The 22352-nt window shown below is 35.2% G+C and overlaps 1 protein-coding gene across 11 annotated transcripts in view; it reads left to right on the top strand.

Annotated features, from left to right (window-relative positions):
• Nucleotides 1-22352, top strand: part of OSBPL6 (oxysterol binding protein like 6) — a 277275-nt gene that overhangs the window by 150999 nt on the left and 103924 nt on the right. For all 11 annotated transcript variants that reach the window (XM_074215615.1, XM_074215621.1, XM_074215622.1 and 8 more), the window contains one exon: nucleotides 5372-5633. In XM_074215615.1, the coding sequence (XP_074071716.1) occupies nucleotides 5532-5633 (102 nt within the window). In that variant the 5' untranslated portion in view covers nucleotides 5372-5531. The remainder of the gene's footprint in view (nucleotides 1-5371; nucleotides 5634-22352) is intronic.

Below are 22352 nucleotides of genomic sequence, written 5' to 3'. Positions count from 1 at the left end.
GTAATTATTGTCTGAGGCCACATTTGAATTCAGGTACTCCTGAATCCAGGGCCAGTGCTCTATCCACTTCATCACCTAGCCACCCCTATTTATGTATTTAGATGTATCTCTTTTGTACATACTTAGGATATGTTCATATTGTCTTCTCTAAGACTGGTACTTAAGGTTTTAATCCTATTCTCTCTGCCCTTCTGCTTTACCTCACTCTTTCATTCTCAGTCCTTTGACCTTATTAAAGGAATAGATTTCCTACACACATCAACTCATCTTTCTCACCATCTCACTATCAACCACCTTTCAACCTGGTAATATTTAAGCTACGACCATGTTTCCTTTCACTTTTCTGTAAGTGATTGACAACAGCTAGATGAACCCACTGCTGCTGCCCTCAGATGAATTTGTTCCACATGTTTTTTCTTTTTTGCCCTTTGCATAGTTTTATCCTCTTTGTCAGAAGGCTACTGATATTTCTTATTGCCTTCCTCTATCAAGACTAGATCCTCACTGTCTCACACAGAAAAATGAGAGAAAAACTGGAGTGAAGCCATCTAACCAAAACTCACACTTTCTACCAAAGAGGATAATATTTCTTCTGCATTCCACCAAAGGGCTCAGTATTTTTGCCTCCAATGAAACCTATTTCCATTTCAAGAATTTCTTATCTTTGACATCCAACCATTGCTCTTTTTTTTCTTTCTCAGATATCTAAATTTAGTTTCTTGATTCAATATTTCTTGTCCAAATGGAAAAGATAGTTTTCTTTCCAACTAGGGAACTCTTTTTTTCATAGTCCATACCTTCACATAGATACTATATGCTTGGCATGATACAGATAGTAATACATGGACTTGGCCCCTGCAATTGCTTGTAAAGCTTATTCTTTTATACATTTGACCTTCTGGATGTGATACTCTTCTAGAGTGTAGAATATAGGGTCTTTTCATTTTAACTTTGATTTGCTATGTTGTAGTTCAGGTGGAAAATGTCTGTCATAACTGCTTTGTCTGATAGTGCTTTTTGATGGACAAGTGATGATTGCAGTAAGGGGTATGACAGTTCTGATGCTGTTGGTCTCTTGGAACTTGGGTTCATTTTCTGCTACGTATCCACTAGACTTGTGATTTTATTCTTCTAAGAACTTATGCAAAAAATTTGGATAATTCCAGGAGGAAGTAATGACCTAAGGAATTTGTGGGCCATTAACAAACACTTATTACATACTACTTGTATGCAGGGTATACCTTGTTACTTCTTTTGATCTTCAAAAGAACCCTGGGAAATTGGTGCTACTATGATCTCCATTTTGTAGTTGAGGGAACTGAAGCAAACAGAAGTTAAGTGATTTGCCCAGGATTAAACAACCAATAAGGCCAAATTTGAACTAAGGTTTTTCTCAGTCCAGTTCCAGTGCCCTCTCCATTGTGATCCTAGTGGCCTATGTTGGATACTGGTAATTTTTTTCTTCTCTTAGAGTCTATTTCTTTTTTTAGAACTAAGATTTGATTTATGTTCATTCCAGTATTAATAAGCATAAATGATTATTTGACACTGTTTTTGAAGGATTTGGCTATTTTGAGAAGCTTGTCTTAGCATTTTATTGTAAAAAAAAAGTCAAACTTGGAAGTCATCCTTTTTTTTTTACAAACTGTTATGACTACTTTTAACAGCTTCTATTTTTAATAAGCATTTTTCACTTTTAAAATGTTAGAAGGCATGCATGCACCTGGGCCACTGTTACAATAACCCACTTTCTCTTCATCATTGTATCCCATGTACATAGACTTTTTTTTTGGTTTTTTTGCAAGGCAATGGGGTTAAGTGAATTGCCAATGGTCACACAGCTAAGTAAGTATTAAGTATCTGAGGCGATAGAACTCAGGTCCTCCTGACTCCAGCATCATGCTTCATCCAGTACATAGACTTTTAACCTTAGCATTTACATGAAAATCCTCCAATGTAACCAAATGAAAACAATGTAGTTACTGGTCATGCTTCCAGAAGTCACCTATAATTACCAAAGATTCCAAAGTACATCTGTCAAAATATAAGTATATATACCAGTATGTCACCATTGGGGGGGGGGATTTTGGACATTTATTCAAGAATGATTAAAAAAATCATTTTCAATGTACTGTTACTCTGTCTCAGAAGAAAATAGACATCCTGACCTTTTCATTTATTGTTCTGTAAATATTGCTAATTTCTATTCAGTTTGACCAGGTGATGTGACAAAATTAACCATGTGGGCACATGAGTTCATCTAGATCACATGAGCTGTAGTGCAACCAATAGCTTAGTGACTTAGTGAATGATCCTACGGACAAATGAATATCTTATGAAAATTTTATCAGAAGAAGGTGGTGACCAAGTTTCTTAGTATTAGAATTCAAAATGTCATAGGCATAATTTGCTAATTAAATAAGGAAGGATTTTTTTATGCTATAATAGAAAAGACAAATAATTTCATTATCACAAGTAAAAATGTTGTCTATCATTATATCATTATATCCTGTCATCCTATCTTTCTTGAATGTTTAACTTTTCTTCCTAGGGAAGCTGGGTAATTCATTGGAATTATCATCAGAATACAGACCTTGGAGTCAGGAGGATAAGAGTTCAAATCCAACCTCAGACACTTGATTCTTCCTGTCTGTGTGACCTTGGGCAAGTCACTTAACCCTGATTACCTCACATCTTCAGTCATCCTGATCCATATCTGCCCACTGGATCTAGATGGTTCTGGAGGAGAAATTGAGGTGACTTAGCACAGCACCTCCTCACTCAAATCCAATTCACATGCTTGTCATGGTATCACCTCCTTGATATCTTGGTCTTCAAAAATGAAGGACAAACAGCTTTTCCTAGTTCTTCTACCTTTATGAACCCTCTTTAGAACACCTTCCTTTGCTGACTCATCTTCTATATCATAGCTCTTAACTGTGAGTGTTCCCCATGATTCAGTCCTAAGATCTTTTCTCTCTCCTAGTAATCTCATCGGATTCTGAGGCTTCAGTTTAAAAATGTCTCTATATAGATGCTACCCAGATCTATACATCTAACCCTGTTTTCTCCCTTGAGCCTCAGTCCCACGTAACCAAATGTCTTATTAATGTATTCTTAAAAAGTAAACTGATTCAGTTTTTCTCTCTGGACTTCCCTGTTTCCACCAAAGGCACTACTATCCTTATAGTATCTTTTGGAGCTTGTGATTTCAATATTATGTTGGAATCTTCCCTTTCCTCATCCCACATCCAATCTGTTGTCAAATCATGCCTTTTTTACCTTCACACCTTATCAGTTGCTATGTTTCAATTCTCTCATCATTCCAGTCTGTTTCATACAAAGTAATTTTCCTTAAACCTGGGCAGTTGGGTGATACAGTGTATAGAACACTGAGCCTAAAGTCAAGAATATCTGAATTCAAGTTCAGTTTCAGAAACTTAATATGTGTCCCTGGGTAAGTCACTTTACCTTTGCTTTTTTCTCTGTTTCTTCATTTGTAAATTGGAAATCACAATACCCCTTACCTTGTCAGGTTGTTGTGGATCAGATGAGGTGAGATTTATAGGTTTTATATAAATGTTATTATCATTAAGTACAAATCTATGTGATCTCCTCCTCAAGCAACTTGGATGGCTTCCTATGGTTTCTTATAAAATATAAATTGTCTTTTGCTTTTAATGTCCTGTATAACCTGAACCCATCTTGTTTTTCTCACTTTAATGGACATTCCTCTTTCTCCTGTATTCTGTAATGTAGCCGCTACTACCCTTTCCTTTATTCCCCACATGTGAGACTCTTAGAAAATTCTTCTGTTTCTTTAAAACAAGTATACATACTTGTATATTTGTACATATATTTGAGTATTTTATATATGTATGTGTGTGTGTGTATAAAATTATAACTGTATATTTATGCTATGTATACTTTTTATTAATGAAGGCATGCTTACCTGGATTCTGTTTAATGGCAATGGTCTCAAAATTTCCCTATCACCAAAGAGTGAAGCAAGGATATGTCCTTGCTCCCATGCTTTTTAACATTATGTTTTCAGCCATGTTATCAATCAAACACTTTACCTGAGGATGAACACGACCTAAAGGTCAGCTACCACACTGATGGCAAATTCTTTAATTTGAAAAGGCTTCAAGTCAAGACCAAAATGGAGGGAGTTTTGGTGCATGATCTTCAGTTTGCAGATGATTGAATACTCAAGGCAGCCTCTGAAGCTGAGACACAACAAAGTAGGATTGAATCTCTACTGCTTGTGCTAATTTTGCTCTAACAACACCAAGAAAACTCAGGTGCTCCATCAGCCAGCACAACACCGTCCCTATGTGAAACCATCAGTTTCAGCAAATGGAGAAGTTTTGAGTACTGTGGACAAGTTCACTTACCTTGACAGTGTACTTTCCAGGAAGGTACACATTGAGAATGAGGTTGACCCTTACATTGCCAGAGCTAGCTCAGTATTTGGGAAGCTCCAAAAGAAAGTGTGAGAGAGAAGAGGTATTAGACTCACTACCAGACTGAAAGTCTACAGAGCTGTTGTGCTGGCCTCCTTCCTATATCCCTGTGAAACCTGGACAGTCTACCAGTGTAATGTCAGGAAACTGAATTACTTCCATTTAAATTGACTTAGGAAGATTTTGAAGATGAAGGCAGGAGAAAATACCAGACACCGAGGTGCTTCCTTGAGCTAAACTGCCAAGTATTCCACCATTGCTACAGAGAGTGCAACTATGATGGACTGGAGACGTTAGAATGCCAGGTATACACTTGCCACAAAGATATTCTATGGAGAACTCACACAGTGCAGGTTCTCATAAGGGGATCAGAAGAAGTGATACAAGGACACTCAGAAGGTCTCTCTCTTAGGAACTTGAGGACTGATTGTGCAGCATGGGAGACACTGGCACAGGACCCCAACATAACATGGCAAAGACCTCATCAGAGAGGATACAAAATTCTCTGAGCAAAGCAGATTTGAAGCAGCTCAAAGGCAACATGAGATATGTAAGTTTAGAGTAAACACCTCATTGTTCACCTAGATTATTTGTGTCTGACCTGTGGTAGAGCATGCCCAGCTTATATTGGTCTGATCAACCACAATTGTACACACTGTAATTGTTCTATGTATTTGTTTTCTCTCCATTGAATTTAAACTGCTTAAGAGTAGAAATTGCTTCACTGTTTTGTATTTTATCTCCTGAATCATGTGTATCTTAGACTATAAGACAAAATATGAATCCAATATGTGCTTAATAAATATTTGTTGATTGATTGTTTAATGCCATTTTAAGGAATTGGACTTTGCCTCACTTACATAGTTACTTATTCATGGATTGTTTTTTTTTGTTTTTACTTTTAGGTGATTCAGTTGTCCTCAAAGTTCACCACAACCTTTTAAGTCAAATCTGATCTTCAAAATGGAATAAGGCTGAAAAATTATCCATTTCTTTGCTCCTATGTGAGATCGCAACTAGATTGGGATGGTCTTTGGTGCTTGTGACTAGAATCTCACTGCAACCATGAGTTCAGAGGAAAAGGGTATATCCCCTGCTCACAGAACCTCCACTCCATCACATAGAAGTGCCTCTTCTTCATCGTCCTCCCAAAGGGAAAGCAGACAAGTAAGAAGACAATCTGAGACACTCTTTGTTTTTGCACGTATGCATGATAAACCTGTTAATTTTTATGTAAAAACTCAAGGGAATTCTGGAAATACCCCCATCTATCTGCATTTTCTGGGGTACTTTCTTTTTCTATGCTTCCTGGACCATATGCTCACTATCTCTTTTGCTCAAATAATTGTTTTCTTTCTTTTATTCCTGCAGTCATCTCTGACCATGACATAGATGAGAAGGACTCACCAAAATTACTTCTCCTTGGGTGTTTTTTCTCTTTTTTCAGAATCTAGCATATGAAAGGAGATGGACATTGGTGTGGAAGTATAGAGATCATGATACATGTATATGTATCAAACTATGCAGATCTGAAGGTTGTAGAAGGGGCAGAATCTTTATATATTGTTGTAATTTTCTTCACTTGCAGAATGAGGAGGGAAAGATTATCTATACCAGAAAGGAACATTCTCTACAAGGGTCTATAGTTCCACACATGCTGACTTCTGTTTAATATTTGATTAGATTTAATGATAATAAAAGTTATTGAATTAAACTGAGTCTCAATTTGGGATCAGCAATTCAAAGCAACTAAAACTCCAGGTAAAATTAGTGAAGGTTCAGTCAGTTCACTGGTATTGATTGGTCATGGGAGTAAAAGCTTTTTTGTCCCATTTTGATAGTTGCACAAGATTTATTATTTATTCCTATAAATAATGTTTTACTGATATGCATATGGAAAACATTTTAGTAAATTAATGTGATCTCTTGTACCTGGAATATTTAGTATGTCAGTTGCCCAAATGGACTTGTTTTAGATCAGAGAATATAATTTCTTAGTATAGCTATTTTTTTAGTATAAAACTATTTATATATATATATATAAAGGAATTTGTAGTTTATCTGAAAACTATTTTTCATTAAAGTATACATGCTTTATACTATTTATTTTTTGTTTAAAATTGTTTTTTAAAATTTATTTTTGAATTTTACAATTTCCTCCCTAATCTTGCTTTCCTCCCCTCATCCCCCGCAGAAGGCAGTCTGATAGTCTTTACATTGTTTTCATGCTATACACAGATCAAAATTGAATGTGTTGAGAGAGAAATCATATCCTTAAGGAAAAAAATTAAATATAAGACATAGCAAAATTACATAAGATAATGTTTTTCTTTTTTTTTTTAATTAAAGGTAATAGTCTTTGGTCTTTGTTTACACTCCACAATTCTTTCTCTGGATACAGAAGGTTTTCTCCATTGCAGATACCCCAAAATTGTGACTGATTGTTGCACTGATAGAATGAGCAAGTCCATTAAGATTGATCATCAACCCCATGTTGCTGTTTTGGTGTAGAATGTTCTTCTGGTTCTGCTCATCTCACTCAGCATCAGTTCATGCAAATCCTTCCAGGCTTTCCTGAATACCCATCCCTCCTGGTTTCTAATAGAATAATAGTATTCCATGACATACATATACCACAGTTTGTTAAACCATTCCCCAATTGATGGACATTCCCTCAATTTCCATTTCTTTGCCACCACAAACAGCTGCTGGAAACATTTTTGTGTGAGTGATGTTTTTACCCCTTTTTCATCATCTTTTCAGGGTATAGACCCAGTAGTGGTATTACTGAATCAAGGGGTATGAACATTTTTACCCTTTAGGCGTAATTCCAAATTGTTCTCCAGAAAGATTGGATGAGTTTACAGCTTCACCAACCACATATTAGTGTTCCAGTTTTCCCACATCCATTCCAACATTGATCATTGTCCTTTCTGATCATATTGGCCAGTTAGAGAGATGTGAGGTGGTACCTCAGAGATGCTTTAATTTACATTTCTCTAATCAGTAATAATTTAGAGCAGTTTTTCATATGACTATGGATTGCTTTGATTTCCTCATCTGTAAATTGCCTCTGCATATCCTTTGACCATTTATCAATTGGGAAATGGCTTGGTTTTTTTTTTATAAATTTGACTCGGTTCTCCATATTTTAGAAATGAGTCCTTTGTAAATAATACTAGTTGTAAAAATACTAGTCCCAATTTACATTTCTTTTGATCTTGGTTACAGTGATTTTGTCTGTGCAAAAACTTTTTAATTTAATGTAATCAAAATTATCTAGTTTGTTTTTAATGCTGTTCTATATCTCTTCCTTGGTCATAAACTGCTTCTCTTTCCATAGATCTGACAAGTAAACTATTCCTTGATTTCCTAGTTTGCTTATAATAATAATGTCTTTTATGTCTAAATCCTGTATCCATTTTGATCTTATCTTGGTATAGGGTGTGAGGTATTGGTCTAATTGTTTTGAAATCATTCTATCAGTCATGGTTAAGTCATGAGTGTCCATTATTTCTGGCTAAATATATTCTCTCTAATAAAGTTACAATTCTTAAGAGTTATGAGAGTCTTTCTCCCAGGTGTGGATATAGCCAGTTTCATCTTACTGAATAACAACTTTTTTTCTTTACCCTATTTTTTTAAAATTTTCATGTGTCTCTTGAGTTTCCTGTCCAAAGTTCAAATTTTCTATTTAGCTCTGGTCTTTTCATCAGATCAAGTTGGAAATCTCCTATTTCGTTAAATGTCTATCTTTTCCCCTGGAAGAGAGGGCTCAATTTTGCTGGGTAATGAATTCTTGGCTTCATTCCAAGCTACCTTGCTCTTTGAAATATCACATTCCAGGCCCTTCGATCTCTTAATGTTGATGCAGCCAGGTCCTGTGTAATACTTATTATGGCTCCTTGATATCTAAATTGTTTCTTTCTGTCTGCTTGCAGGATTTTCTCTTTTATCTTATAGTTTTGGGATTTGGCCACAATATTCCTTGGTGTTTTCATTTTGGAATCCCTTTCTGGAGGGGATCAATGTATTCTTTTAATAACTATTTTGCCCTCTGCTTCCACGATATAAGGGCAATTTTCCATCACTAAATCCTGTAATATTGAGTCCAGGCTTTTTTTCTCTTCATTGTTTTCAGGAAGCCCAATGATTCTTAAATTGTCTCTTCTAGATCTATTCTCAAGGTCATTGGTTTTGCTGATGAGGTATTTTACATTTTCTTCTATTTTTTTCCAAATTTTTGGTTTTGTTTAGCAGATTCTTGTTGTCATGAAGTCATTAGTTTTCCACAGGCTCCATTTTTTTTTAGACAAGAATTTTCTTCATTTACTTTTTTGTAGGAGTCTTCCATTTGTCCCATTGAAGTTTTGAGAGAATTATTTTTTTTTTACATTTGTCCATTTGTATTTTCCAAGGATTTGTTTTCTTGTTGCAAGGTATTAATTTTCTCTTGGGTTTCTTTTCCCTAATTTTCCAATTGATTTTTAAACTCCATCCTGATTTCTTCTAGGAAGTCTTACTGGGCCAGAGACCAAATCATATTCTCAGAAGTACTAGATCTCTCTGAGTTAGGGCCTTTGCCTCCAAGGTAGTTTTCTATGGAACCCCCCCTGCCCTTTTCCACTGGCTTTTCTTCATTTCCCTTTGCTCTTGTACTGGGGGGAGGGGCTGGTTCACAGACCTTTGATTTTGAGGTTTCCTAGAGGCTTTACACACTGGGTTTAATAACTTGGCAGGTGGTAGTTGACTTCTGAGTGTCTGTGACTTTGATCTTTGATTTGAGGCCTTCTCCCTAGGCCTGAAGGGGGTGGGTGGTGCTGCTGGATACTTTTATCCTTGAACAGTGTTGGCTGTGCCCTGGGGCAAGAATGTTGATCTCCCTATTGTACTGTGGGAACTCTGCTGCCCATGCCTGAGCCTTGTGTGGAGGTGGGGGGTGAGTGAACTGTTGCTGTGTTTGTTCTGGGAAGAGGACTCTACTGGAACCCTTGTGCTGGAACTCATCCTCCAGCCCCACTGGACCTCCCCAGACTTCTGCTTCCACAGCCAAGGCTTCTGTGGCCTAGTTTGGCCTCTGACAGCGGCTCCCATAGTTAGTGTCTCCATGGCTGATCCTAAGTTAGTCCAGCTCTCACCCTGCTCATACTGGCTTTCTGCTCTCTGCTCCCAGTTCACCCATGATCCCCAGAGACAGACCTTGTTAGTAGATGTTGTTCTCCTAGCTTTTTTCCCCTGGGTTTTGTTGAACGAATTTCTGTTAAGAGGTTTGTTTCATATTATATATGAGGGAAGACCAGGAGACCTTAACACAGTGCCTGTCTTTTCTCTGCCATCTTGGCTAGAAGTCCTATTTAAAAATTTAAAAATTAAAATTAAACTTAGTTTGTTGGAACTTAACATTGAATAAGGATATAGTTCAACTTGTTTAATTAACTACTTAGATTTTAACTGATTTCAATACATCAAGGATCATCACATTTTTTTTTTCAGTCTCTCTTGTTTTCATTAGAATTCTTTATATATTCCTTCTTTATTCTTTCTCTTTTACGATACCTCTTATATAAGGCAGTTGAATGTGTTGTATTGGATTTTAAGTCAGGAATATCTGAGTGTAAATCCTGCCTCAGACACTTACTAGTTGTGTGATGTTGGGCAACTCAGGTTCAGGTTCCTCATCTTTAAAATAATAATAATAATAATAATAATAATAATAATAATAATAATAATAGTAGTAGTAGTAGTATCTACCTCAGGTTTATTTAAGATTAAATGAAATAATATATGCAAAATGTTTTGTGAACCTTACAGTACAATGCAAATGTTAGTTGTCATGATAATAGTTTTATGCATGTATCATTTCTCCTTCCTAAAACTTTAAGCATATATCAATTTCCATTGACATTCTTGTAGGTCTTACTATTTTAGATAGCAAAATCCTAATCCACTAGATCTATGCAGTAGTCAGTAACAGACAGCCCACAGCATGAATTTGTATCTTAGTATAATCAAATTTGGACCATCTAGGAATCTTCCTAGAGAGTAGAATTTTTGAGTAGCCCATAGTTAAAAAACTGAAAAGACCCAGGCATACACACACAAAGACAGTCATTGCCAAGAATCACATATCACACTGGGAATACTAGGATCCAGGTTTTTCCAATTCTTTTTGTAATCTGAATTATACCATGGAGAGTTCCACTTCAGTACACTGAAAGTCCAGACTAGTGATGCCAGTAATGATGTTACATTTACCTGTTCATCCTTTTTCTTGCCCTCTTGAACTGGACTTTGACATTTAACCTTTATTATCCTCTGTTGTAGGATACTAATGGGACAGCTAAATTCTGTTTACAAAAGAAAGAAGTAAAATACATTAAATGTACTAAGACAAATGATTAGATTTGTTTATTATTTTGTTTTTGTCAATTCAAAGTAAAGGAATGGGGTAACCAAAGAAAATCTCAACATATGTAGTCTTCCATATTCCTGTACTATGAATTAACCTCACCTCCTTTCTGACCACTTATTTTCATATCATTGTTTTTTTAGAGAAACTTTATATTTAGGGAAATAAAATAAGGCAATAATTTTGTTAGGGACAGTATATCCATACAGTAGCTATGAAAGAGAATGGATCAAAGAAACTATGGAGAAGCATGGAAGATGAACATTATTACTGAGTCAATACAATAGCATCTGCCATTTATTGCTCTTTTACTTTTTCACTTTTATTCATTTTATATCACTGTCATTCACTATTGACTGACCCTTCTCACTAACAGAGCCCTTCCTCTCTGGTTCTAGAAAGAACTAGAAAGGAATCTCATAGTGATTGATTCCTGCCTCAAATCTGAGAGACCTTTTGAAAGCAGTCCTTCTTAAATTATGGTTTTTCACATGTCAGCCCTTTGCTCAATAGACTTAAAAGTTCTCTATAACCCAGAAAATATGTTCCTGTTCCTTGGCTTGGTATTCAAAGTATGTCCCAAATTGTCCATCCTTATATGCTATTAATCTCCCCTGCTTTCCTCACTGAGGAATACATTGTACTTCAACATCTTTTTGCCTTTACTCATTTTTCTCCCTTGTGTAGAATGCTGTAATTTCTCCTCAACACAATTTCTACCTGCCTTTCAAGGCAGCTTTCACTGATATTCCCAGGCTAAATAAATCCACTCATTTTCAGACATGCCCTGTACAAGAAAATAAAAATAAAAAACAGTTTACAATATAAAATAATATATAATACAAGTTTTAACTATAGGCATAGAGATTAGACCTTTGATTTCATTGTCATAGGGAAGGGGCAGATGAGAAAATTGCTTTTGCAAAAGTGGGTTAGTGTTTTTTCTGCAACTTCTAGTCTTATGAAAATAGCCTAGAGAGCACTGAGGGGTTAAATGACTCACCCAGTGTATGTCTGTCATGGAGGCTGGCTTGGTAGCTGCTATATCAGACTGCCTCACTACTATTTGGATTTGTATAGTAAAGCAAATGATTAGAAATTAAGTGGCTGGGGATCAGCTAGGTGGCTCAGTGAATAGAGCACCAGCCCTGGAGTCAGGAGGACCTGAGTTCAAATCTGGTCTCAGACACTGAATAAATACCTAGCTAGCTGTGTGGCCTTGTGCAAGCCACTTAACCCCATTGCCTCACAACAACAACAAAAAAAAAACACCCTAAAAAAAAAGAAAAAAATTTTGTGGATGAAGTGTTTTAAAACTATTATCAAATGTTAAATGGATAAGAATTATAAATAATGGATGGATAAATAATGTATAGATACATAATAGACACATGGGTAAGAATAATTAAGAATAATAACATGTTAGTATTTATATGGCATCTTAAAGTTTGCAAAGCACAGACCTTATTGTTTTATTTGAGCCTCATGATAGCCCCATGAGACCGTTATTGCAGGAATTATCTCTGCTTTACAGATGATGAAACTGAGGTTCAGAGAAGGTAAACTATGGGCCCAGGGTCATACCAGTAGCAATTGCCAGGCAAGGAATTTGACCCTTTGTCATAAACTCCTTGAAGACAGAGATCATACAACATAATTCTATGTATTCTCAGCAGCACAGGGCCTTATTAACATCAAATACTCAAGAAATATTTGATTATTGTCCCAAAGTTAGAAAGCTTGTTGATTTTAAAAACCTTCAGAGTACCCGTGTGTTTTGTTGGGGGGGGGGCATTATTTATGCTATAATCCTGTTTCACTTCCATTTCTCTTTTTAGGTTTTTGCAAGGCAAACAGGGTTAAGTGGCTTGCCCAAGGCCACACGGCTAGGTAATTATTCAGTGTCTGAGACCAGATTTGAACCCAGGTACTCCTGACTCCAGGGCCGGTGCTTTATCCACTACGCCACCTAGCTGCCCCTCCATTTCTCTTATAGGCAGAAAAAAATTGAAAAAAAATTTTCCAGATGCATCATATTTTACTATTTTCTTTTTTATACTATTTTATATGGACAAATTAATTTAAAATGTTAATAAAAATAGGAATACAGAGTCCTTTCTATTTTCTTTTTTCTTTCTCCCTTTTTTTTAATTGAGAAGACTAAGAAATTGTTTTCCAGGATGTGCTCTATTTAGTATTTGCCAAGTTGAATACATTAGCAATTATCATTTGCATTTAATTCAAGTCTAAAATGTCTTTTTTTTACCAACAGCTCACAAATGAGGCTTTTCCTATAAAATTAACTATTACTCATCAGCTTCAAGAAACATACTTGTTCAAATTTCAAATAGGAAAGGAAGGGACTGAGTAGACATCTGCTTAGGCTATTCCTCAACAAATGAAGCAGTAAACAAACTTTTTTTTTATTACTGAAACTATTTTAGGTGCCACCATAGTTTATAATCCCTTGCCAAGAAATGAAAAGTGGGAATGTTGACTATGGCAATTCTTGTGACATCTTAGGTACTCTTCCAGTGGGTTTTGGATATATTTTAGCCCAAATCCTTTTGGCAAGGACACAAATGAGAAGCAGTCACAATGTGGCCATGTGATTTCAATGCTAATAAAAAGCTATAAACAAATTCTAATATGGTTGTGGGCTTTTCAACATTAGGCCAGGAAATGAGAAAGCATAAGAGCTGATCATTGAAGAATATTAAATTCTCTGTCTCTGTGGATTTTTTTTGTGTTGAATTACAATTACAATAATCTCTGTATTTTACTGTGTTGGCCCATTATTTTTTCCTGAGGAAATATGTGTCTGAATTAAGTAAATTACTTAAATATATTATTTCATTTGAACTTCATCATAATCCTGTGAAGAAAATCTCAAAATACATATATATATATATATATATGTTTGCATATATACAGATGTGTGTGTGTGTGTGTTTTTCTCATTGTGGGGAAGCAGACTATATTTAGGATTATTTTATATTTATGACATAAATGTTTTAGATTAACTTAGAAGAGATGTTTAAGGTACTAAGGATAAGGATATCCATGGGAATGAAAAGGAGAGGCCTGACTGATGGCCAAGGTGTGGGAAGTAGGAAGAGTTCTGAAGAGTAACTTAGATTTGAAGAATGGTAGGGAGAATAGTGGGAGAATATAGTGGCATCAATATTATACTTCAATAAGGAAGTGGGGACTGGTTTAATGTGAAAAAATTGAAGCTTTGCATCTCAGAGATGTTGAAGTCGTGTATGTGCTTATCAAATAGGTGAAGATTGAGTGCTGGTGGTCAGGAGAGGGCTTAATGTTGGAGAGATTTGGGATTACATTGAGTTTAGAGATAAAATCAGTAACAGTGGAGAAGGTCTTTTAGGAGGTAAATCTTTATGGTCAAAAAGCACAAAGGGGCAAAGACAAAACTATTGGGAGTGATCATCTTTAAGGATAAAGAGAAGTAGACAAAAAGAATGCAGTTAGATGGGAGAATGAGCAACATCTCAGAGACCCAAGGAGAAAGATTCAGTTCTTTTTTTCAAAAGACCTGCAATATGTTGACTAGATAATCCCCCTAATACTAATGGGAGATGATTGTTTTTCTTTTCTTAAATAAGGTACAATGGATAGAATGCTGAACTTCTCCTTAATAGTTCTGTGACTCAAGCAAATCATTTAACCTCTCTCAGCAACAATCTCTTCATCAGTGAAATGGGTTGACTAATAGCCCCTACCTCTTAGGGTGTTGAAAGTATCAAATAAGATGATAGGTATAAAGCATTTTGCAAATCTTAAAGTGCTGTATAAATGCTAGCTGTTATTTAAGTGATTGGATTATAGGGAGTTCAGAATTAGGACCTTAGGGAATTTAGTTATTTAGTTATTTTTCAATTAAATCTGGCTCGTCATTACTCCATCTAGGGTTTTCTTGGTGGAGATAGTGGAGAGATTTGCCATTTCCTTTTCCTTCACTTTTTCCAAATGAGGAAACTGACACAAACAGGATTAAGTGACTTATTCACATTCACATAGTTAGTAGGTGTCTGAGACCAGATTTGAACTCAGAAATTTGAGTCTTCCTGATCCCTGACCTGATACTCTATGACTATGGCATCCCCTACTTGCCTTGGTTAGGACATTATTCCTTCACAAATGTAGACTGCAGGCCCCTTACCCCCAACATTTTATGTGTACATATATACATATAAATCTGATGACTAACCTTTTGTTAATGATAGTCTCCAAAATTGGATATACTGGTCCTTTGACAGGCACAAAGTCCTTTCCTTAGATATTAAGGAAAATCTTCCTAGTTTATTATTATTAGATGTGAATTGTGTTATTGGCATTACAAACTCAGAGTGAGGCTTCTTTAGGAGTTGCTGTATATAGCTTTTCACATCCTTAATCATCATTTTAACATCTATATTCATTAATGATATAAATCAGCTTTATAATCTCCATTTAATATTCAAAAAAAAAAGCAATAAGCCTCACCATTTCTCAATTACTGATCCTAACTTTGACCCCAGTATTCATAGCAAATTCCAGGACCTGGTCCTAGAAACTATTTTTCCTTGACATGGAAATTGGGGACAATCAGGAGAATACTAAAGAAAATTATCCCATGTATCATGGAATGTGGGATTGTATTAATGAATTCTTCTCTTCCATGGAGCCAACACTGCCTTTTCACTGTATGATAGATCATATCTCATTTTTAAATCAGCTGAATTTCTAAATCTAGCTTCATGGAAGGATTAGTATATTTGCCAAGGAAACTCTCCAAAGTATTGAGTTTAAAAAAAAAACCCTAGATACTTTCAATTTAACGCCATTGAGAATGAGTTTTAATTTTGAGAAAAGTTTTAAATGATAATAATTAGGTTGATAATAATAATAATAGCTAGTATTTTTATAATATTTTGAGGTTTACAAAGTGAGTTACAAATGAAATATAGATACTATTATTATCTATTTTTTAAAGATGAAAAAACTAGTCACACAGCCAGGAAGAATCTGAGGCTAAATTTGACATCAAATATTCCTGATTTATATAGTCCATTACTGAATCCAATGTGTTACTTATTGTCCTTTATCCTCACAGTAAATTAGCTATACTTTTATTTTTCTATTTCTGTTTAGACAATTTGGGGAGGGGTAGGCTAAGAACCATACCAAAAAAAATGCTTATTTTTAAAACACTTCTTAAGCCATAAAGACATAACATTGAAACGAAAAAAAGAGCTATATTCTACAAATCCATTATAATTAACCAATTATTCTAGTACAGCAGATTTAAAAGGCATATCTCACTTTAGAGAAGTCAAGGTTGTTAACAATTCTCTTTTATATTTCTGGTTTTATCCCTCTCATTTTATAAAAGCTTAATGTCTTCTTAGAATCAGATTAAAGATTTGCCCAGCAATAGAATTATCTGGCACAGATTGAAAGTGACTGACTGGTTTTGAGAAAAAGAGTTTGATTTGGTTAGTGGAGTATAGCTCTTAGAATGGGCAGAAAATTTGTTAATATTGTATTACAGGTGATTCTCTGTTCCCAGATTACAAATGGATTGTCCCACAATTTTTTTTAATAGCTAGAATTCAAAACACATTTTCTTGAGAAGCAAAGAGAGCAGATTCCTGGCAAGTTTACAAATTACCTTTTAAAACCATGATGGAGCTGAATAAACTAGTGATGTTATATTTAAAAAATTTTTAAACTATTTAATAAAAAAAAGTTTAAAAAATATTAACAGGGGCAGCTAGGTGGTGCAGTGGATAGAGCACTGGCCCTGGAGTCAAATCCCTGAGTTCAAATCTGGCTTCAGATACTTAATAATTACCAGCTGTGGCCTTGGGCAAGCCACTTAACCCCATTGCTGTTAAAAAAGAAAGTATTAACAAAAACAGTTTTATATAGTGCCTACTGTGCATCAGCTACTGTGCTAAGCCATTTATAAATATTATTTAATCCTTAAAACATCTCTGAGAGGTAAGAGCTGTTATTATTTCCATTTGACAATTGAAGAAACTGAAACAAACATGTTATTTGACTTTTCCTAGGCCACAAAACTAGTATATTTCTTAATTTGAACTCAGATCTCCCTGACTCTAGGACCAGCATGCCTATCCACTGTGCAACCTCACTTCCTTAATGATTACTTCTCTTAAGTTGGTGCTTATGGGAAACATTTAATTAGACTTGCTGGGATTCTGAAGTCAATTTCTGAGTATTTTCAAGGAATTTTCAAGGAATTCACTGACATTGCTTCTTTGTCTATTTTCGCCTAAAAATTAGAGCTTTCGTTTTCCTTGATACCAGTAGTATGCATAGTACTGTTCTCATTCTTGTCAACCATGATATTTTTCTCTTCGATCAAAAGTAGAATAAAGAAATGAAGAGAAATAATTTCCTGATTGAACTGCAAAAAAACATGTTGAAGAGAGAGGAAGATGAAAGAATTTTTGTATGTTTGTGAGAAAAATTGCTAGAGATATCAACTGAACTGTGCAAAGCAAAAATGTAGGATCTGAGGCATGATTCTACCTGAAGAAGGAAAATAGAGGTGGTTTGAAAGAGATACTAGGTTTGATAATGCTCATTCTGACAGTCCAAGACAACTTGGTTATTGGTCAGGATAGGTTGGTGATAGTGATTTGTACAGTGACTTTCTAAACTCAAAGTAAAACCTAAAAGTTGCCTTAAAGATCATCATCAATGTTCTCATTTGCAGGCAAGGAATCTAAAACCAAAGAGATCATGATATACTATATTCAAAATCATCAGGAATTCTTGTTCTTCAACTTAATGGCCGCAATCATTGCCTTTAACATCTTGGCCATGGTACTCTCTCCTCTTCTTTGAAGCTTCTCCAATTTTCCTGTCTTTTAAAAGAGTGAATACAAAACTAAAATAGGATATTCTGATTTAAGGTCTAACTCAATGGTACTGTTGCTAGATATAAGATACTTATAACCTTTCCAAACCTCATAATTTTCATATCTCTAATGAAATTAATAATATTTTTACTTCCCATTTCACAAAATAGTCAAGAAATAAGTAAAGAATCTGTATCAAAGGTGTGTGTCTCTCTGTGTCAGAGAGAGAGAGAGAGAGAGAGAGATCCCTCTGGCTAAAGACTGGACTTTAGAATAATCTCTTCTCAAGACATAAAATAAAATAGAGGATTTTGAAAGAAGCCAATTATATTGGAATATAGTTATTATTAAGAAGCTTCCCCAAAGCCTTGCTTGGTGATTTGTAAAAAAGCATGGACTCTGAGGCTTCCATTTCTCCAGGAACATTTTTGTGGTTGTTTAATTGTTTCAGTCCATGACCCCAATTAGGATTTTCTTGGCAAAGATATTGGAATGGTTTTGCCATTTCCTTCTCCAACTCAGATGATAGATGAGGACACTAAAGCAAACAGAGGTGGCATGCCCAGGGTCACACAAGTATCTGAGTCAAATTTGAACTCAAGTCTTCCTGACTCCAGGCCAGCCCTCTGTCTACTGTACCCTGCAGTTGCCCCTGGTCCTCCATTATCCTGGTAAATAACTTTTCTCAGACTAATGATGTGATCTCATCATCAGTATATCCAATTTAAACTCTTTATTTGCCATTTTGAAATTGTTGAAGGAATTGGGAAAGTTTAGCCTGAAGAAGAGGTTTGGAGGAGGTATGGGATCATAGATGATGATCCAGAAGTCATCTCAAATCAACTAGTCCAACTTCTTCATTTTATAGATTAGAAATCTGAGGTCCTAAGAGTTTAAGTGACTTGTCCTAGGTCCCCCATACTAATCATCGGTGGCAACATTTGAACACACAATCTGACTCCAGAATCAGTGATCTTAATTTAAATTAATTTTTAATTATTCAATAAAATAATACTTGTTAAAGGACTTAGCATAATTCCTGGTTCTTTGTAGGTACTGTATAAATCAGGGGTAGAGAGCAACCAGTCCACAGGCCATATGAGGTCTATAATCTGGTACTGCCATGGCAACCACCAGTGGGACTTGAAATTCACTAAATCTAGGAATTTTTTAGAGATGAATTAATTAAATATTTGACAAAATACAGTAGGTGAATGATGTTATAAATTTCCAAATGGCCCTTGGCAGAAAAAGGTTCCCCACCCCTGATATAAATGCTATTATCAAGACATCATCAGTAAGTCTTGAATTTTTAAAATTTCTTTTGTACTTAGTCATCAGCAGAGAATTTATATCAAAGAGGCTAAGCAAATATTCCTTACAAAAAAAAAGTAAAGGTATCTTCATGCTGACTAAGGTCCACATAGTCAGTTATAGTTTGTCCAGTAGTAATGTATGTCAGTAAGGCTATTAAGAAAAGCTGAGTACCCCAGAAATTGAGATTTTACAATTGTGGTGCTGGAGAAGATTTTTGAGGATAGTATGGAAGTCTAATCAGTCAATAACTATGGAGTACTCATTAGAAAGAAAAATACTGGGGCGGCTAGGTGGCGTAGTGGAACCCAGGAGTACCTGGGTTCAAATCTGGTCTCAGACACATAATAATTACGTAGCTGTGTGGCCTTGGGCAAGTCACTTAACGCCATTTGCCTTGCAAAAACATTAAAAAAAAAAAAAGAAAGAAAAATACTGAAGATGAAGCTTTAATACTTTGGTCATAAAATGAAAAGACAGGGGTCATTGGAAGAGATCCTATTATTGGGAAGGATTGGATGGAAAAGTAGAGGTTGAGGCAGTGTCTTGGGAACAATGAAAATGAATTTGGACAGATTTTGGGAAAGAGTGGAGATTAGAAAGACCTGGTATGACTTGGAATGTGCGTTCACAAAGAACTGGATGCCGCTAAATGACTGAACAACAACAAAAATCAACAAATATGGGTGCTTCACATCTAGTTCAGTTGTAAAGAAGTGCATTTATATTAAATTTAATAATGTAAGAAAAACCTTGGTGTTTTTTCCTACTTTATCAACATGATAGCTTCAATAGTCTTCAAATATTTGAAGGACTGTCCTTTGGGAGAGGAAGTAGACTTGATTCCATACATGTTAAAATATTAACAGCAGCACTTTTAGTATTACAAAATGTATGTCCATAGGGTGAAGAATGATTGAACTATTATATGTTTATATAGTGGAATATGATTGTGCAAGTTAAGTTAATAAGTATGAGGAATTTTGAGAAACCTGAAAAAACATGTATGAAGTGATACAAAATGAGGTCACCAGAATCAGGAAAATAAAACACATAATTGCCACTATAATGTTAATAAAAACAACTCAAAAAGGCATCTGAACTCAGAATAAGTGTAATAACTAATGTTGAACCCAGAGATCAGTTACCTGTGGATGCTAAATGTGGCAGTCATGTCCAGATTAATTTGTCAGTTTTACTTTACTATTTTTCTTTATTATAAGGTAGTTTGGTAGAGGCATTTTATTGAGGTAGAAAAAACTATATATTGAAATGATAGTTGTGTAAAAAACCAAATGTCATTATTTTTTTAAAGAAGAATTTGACCCATTCTGTTTGGCCCCAGAAGGCAGAAATTAGGAGTAGTGGGTAAAAAAGAAGCAACTTTGGACTTCCTGTAAATTAAAATTTTCTGACAAGATTTATCCTAAAGCATAATCATCTACATTTGGAGGTAGACAATCCTCCCTCATTGAAGGTTTTCAACTTGAGGCAAGAATAGCCATTTTATTATCAAGTGGCAGCATCAAATTGGAATAAATGGCCTCTGAGGTGCTTTTCAACTCTTGAGATTTATAATTTTTGTCTCCAGCAAAGGAAATAGATACAAAATGAGTAGTTTTACTTTCTCTTTTTATTCTGAGCTAGGTTCAGCAAGTCTAAAGTAGTGATTCAGGCTAGGGATTAGGATCCAGATACTTGTAGAGTATAAAATGTAATAAAATATACAACTACTAACAGTGTAAAAGAGTATAAAATTCTTCAGGATAATAAAAAGATAGTAATTCAGATTAAGTAGCTACAACTCCCTTTCATCTTGGAATTCACCAATTATCCATGTTCCTGTGAGGTCAGAAGAAGCTTGACAAGATAATGAGAATCCTGATAAAATCTTGGCACTAGCTCCCCATAGTCTTGCCCTTTTTTACTTTGGGCAGCAGAAAAGACAATGACCTTTCTACCCCCTTAAAAGAACAATTCCTTCCATATATCCTATTAGTATTCTTTTTGCCTTAAACAGTAATTTTATCCCCTTATAATTTTCTTGTCTTGTCTAATATAGCTTTTAAAAAAAAAGTTGTGCATTTAAATTTGCAGTTCTTTCTCTCTCTCTCTCTCTCTCTCTCTCTCTCTCTCTCTCTCTCTCTCTCTTTCTTTCTTTTTTATTCTTTTTTTTTTCTTTTAGTTTTTGCAAGGCACTGGGGTTAAGTGGCTTGCCCAAAGCTACACAGATAGGTAATTATTAAGTGTCTGAGGCCAGATTTGAACTCAGGTGCTCCTGACTCCAGGGCCGGTGCTCTATCCACTGTCCCACCTAGCCGCCCCTCGTGTACTTTCTTACTTATCTTTCTTACTGTAATATAATATGAAAATGATTGTTTTATTTCATAAATTTAAAATAAAATTTAAAAAAGCTCCTTAAGGCTTTAAAATTTGTAAGCATATATTCTGTGATTAAGGGAATGTTGTTTTAATAGTTGTAGAGAATGAATCTCAGACACACCTTCCCTTAGATTAGCTTCTATAATGATATTTTTTAGTTGGTTTGGAAATTTTTTATTTACTCATTTTTTTTATCCCCCCTCCAATACTGAATTTCCAGCTTTAGCACCATCTTGCCAAATAAACTTCTCTCAATGCATTCAGTTAAAATAAGTCAGAAATGTGGCTTTTCACACCATTTAATTCCCAGCCACTCTGAGTTTCTGTGTTTACTGTGCATTTTAAACCTTGTGAATCATTTACAGCTCTAGATCTAGAACAGGACCAAGTTCAGGTACTTTTATCATCATTTCTGGAGTATACACCTTCCTTAATATTACCTCTTCTTTTTCTTAGCTTCTGTTAAGGTTTATCAGAAGCACCAGTTGATACTTGAGACATTTCTTGTTCCTCCGATTGTTAGTGCCCTTGACTCTTCAAATAAACTTGTATTTGTTTGTGTGCATGTACTTACCCTGCCTAATAGGGGACAAGCAACAAAGCAAGTTCTTGATTCATATATATTAACTAACTAATGTCCAAAAAGTACCTGGAGGAACTATCTATAATTCTATATAAATTGAAATATCAGAAATCACTCATTTTAGGAGCAGATAGCCAAGGTTCTTAAGATATTTGGTATTCTTTTGGATGCTGCTATTCCCATAATATTCTGAATTAACCTTGAACATGTCAGAACCCTTTCTACTGAATTGGAATCTTTGTTCTTGAATCATTCCATTTTATTGGTTTAAGTTCTGTCATACATATGACCATCAGAAATGGTTC

The sequence above is a fragment of the Macrotis lagotis genome, chromosome 1, assembly GCF_037893015.1.
Source record: "Macrotis lagotis isolate mMagLag1 chromosome 1, bilby.v1.9.chrom.fasta, whole genome shotgun sequence".
NCBI lineage: Eukaryota > Metazoa > Chordata > Mammalia > Peramelemorphia > Peramelidae > Macrotis > Macrotis lagotis.
This window is presented reverse-complemented; position numbering and strand designations above follow the sequence as displayed.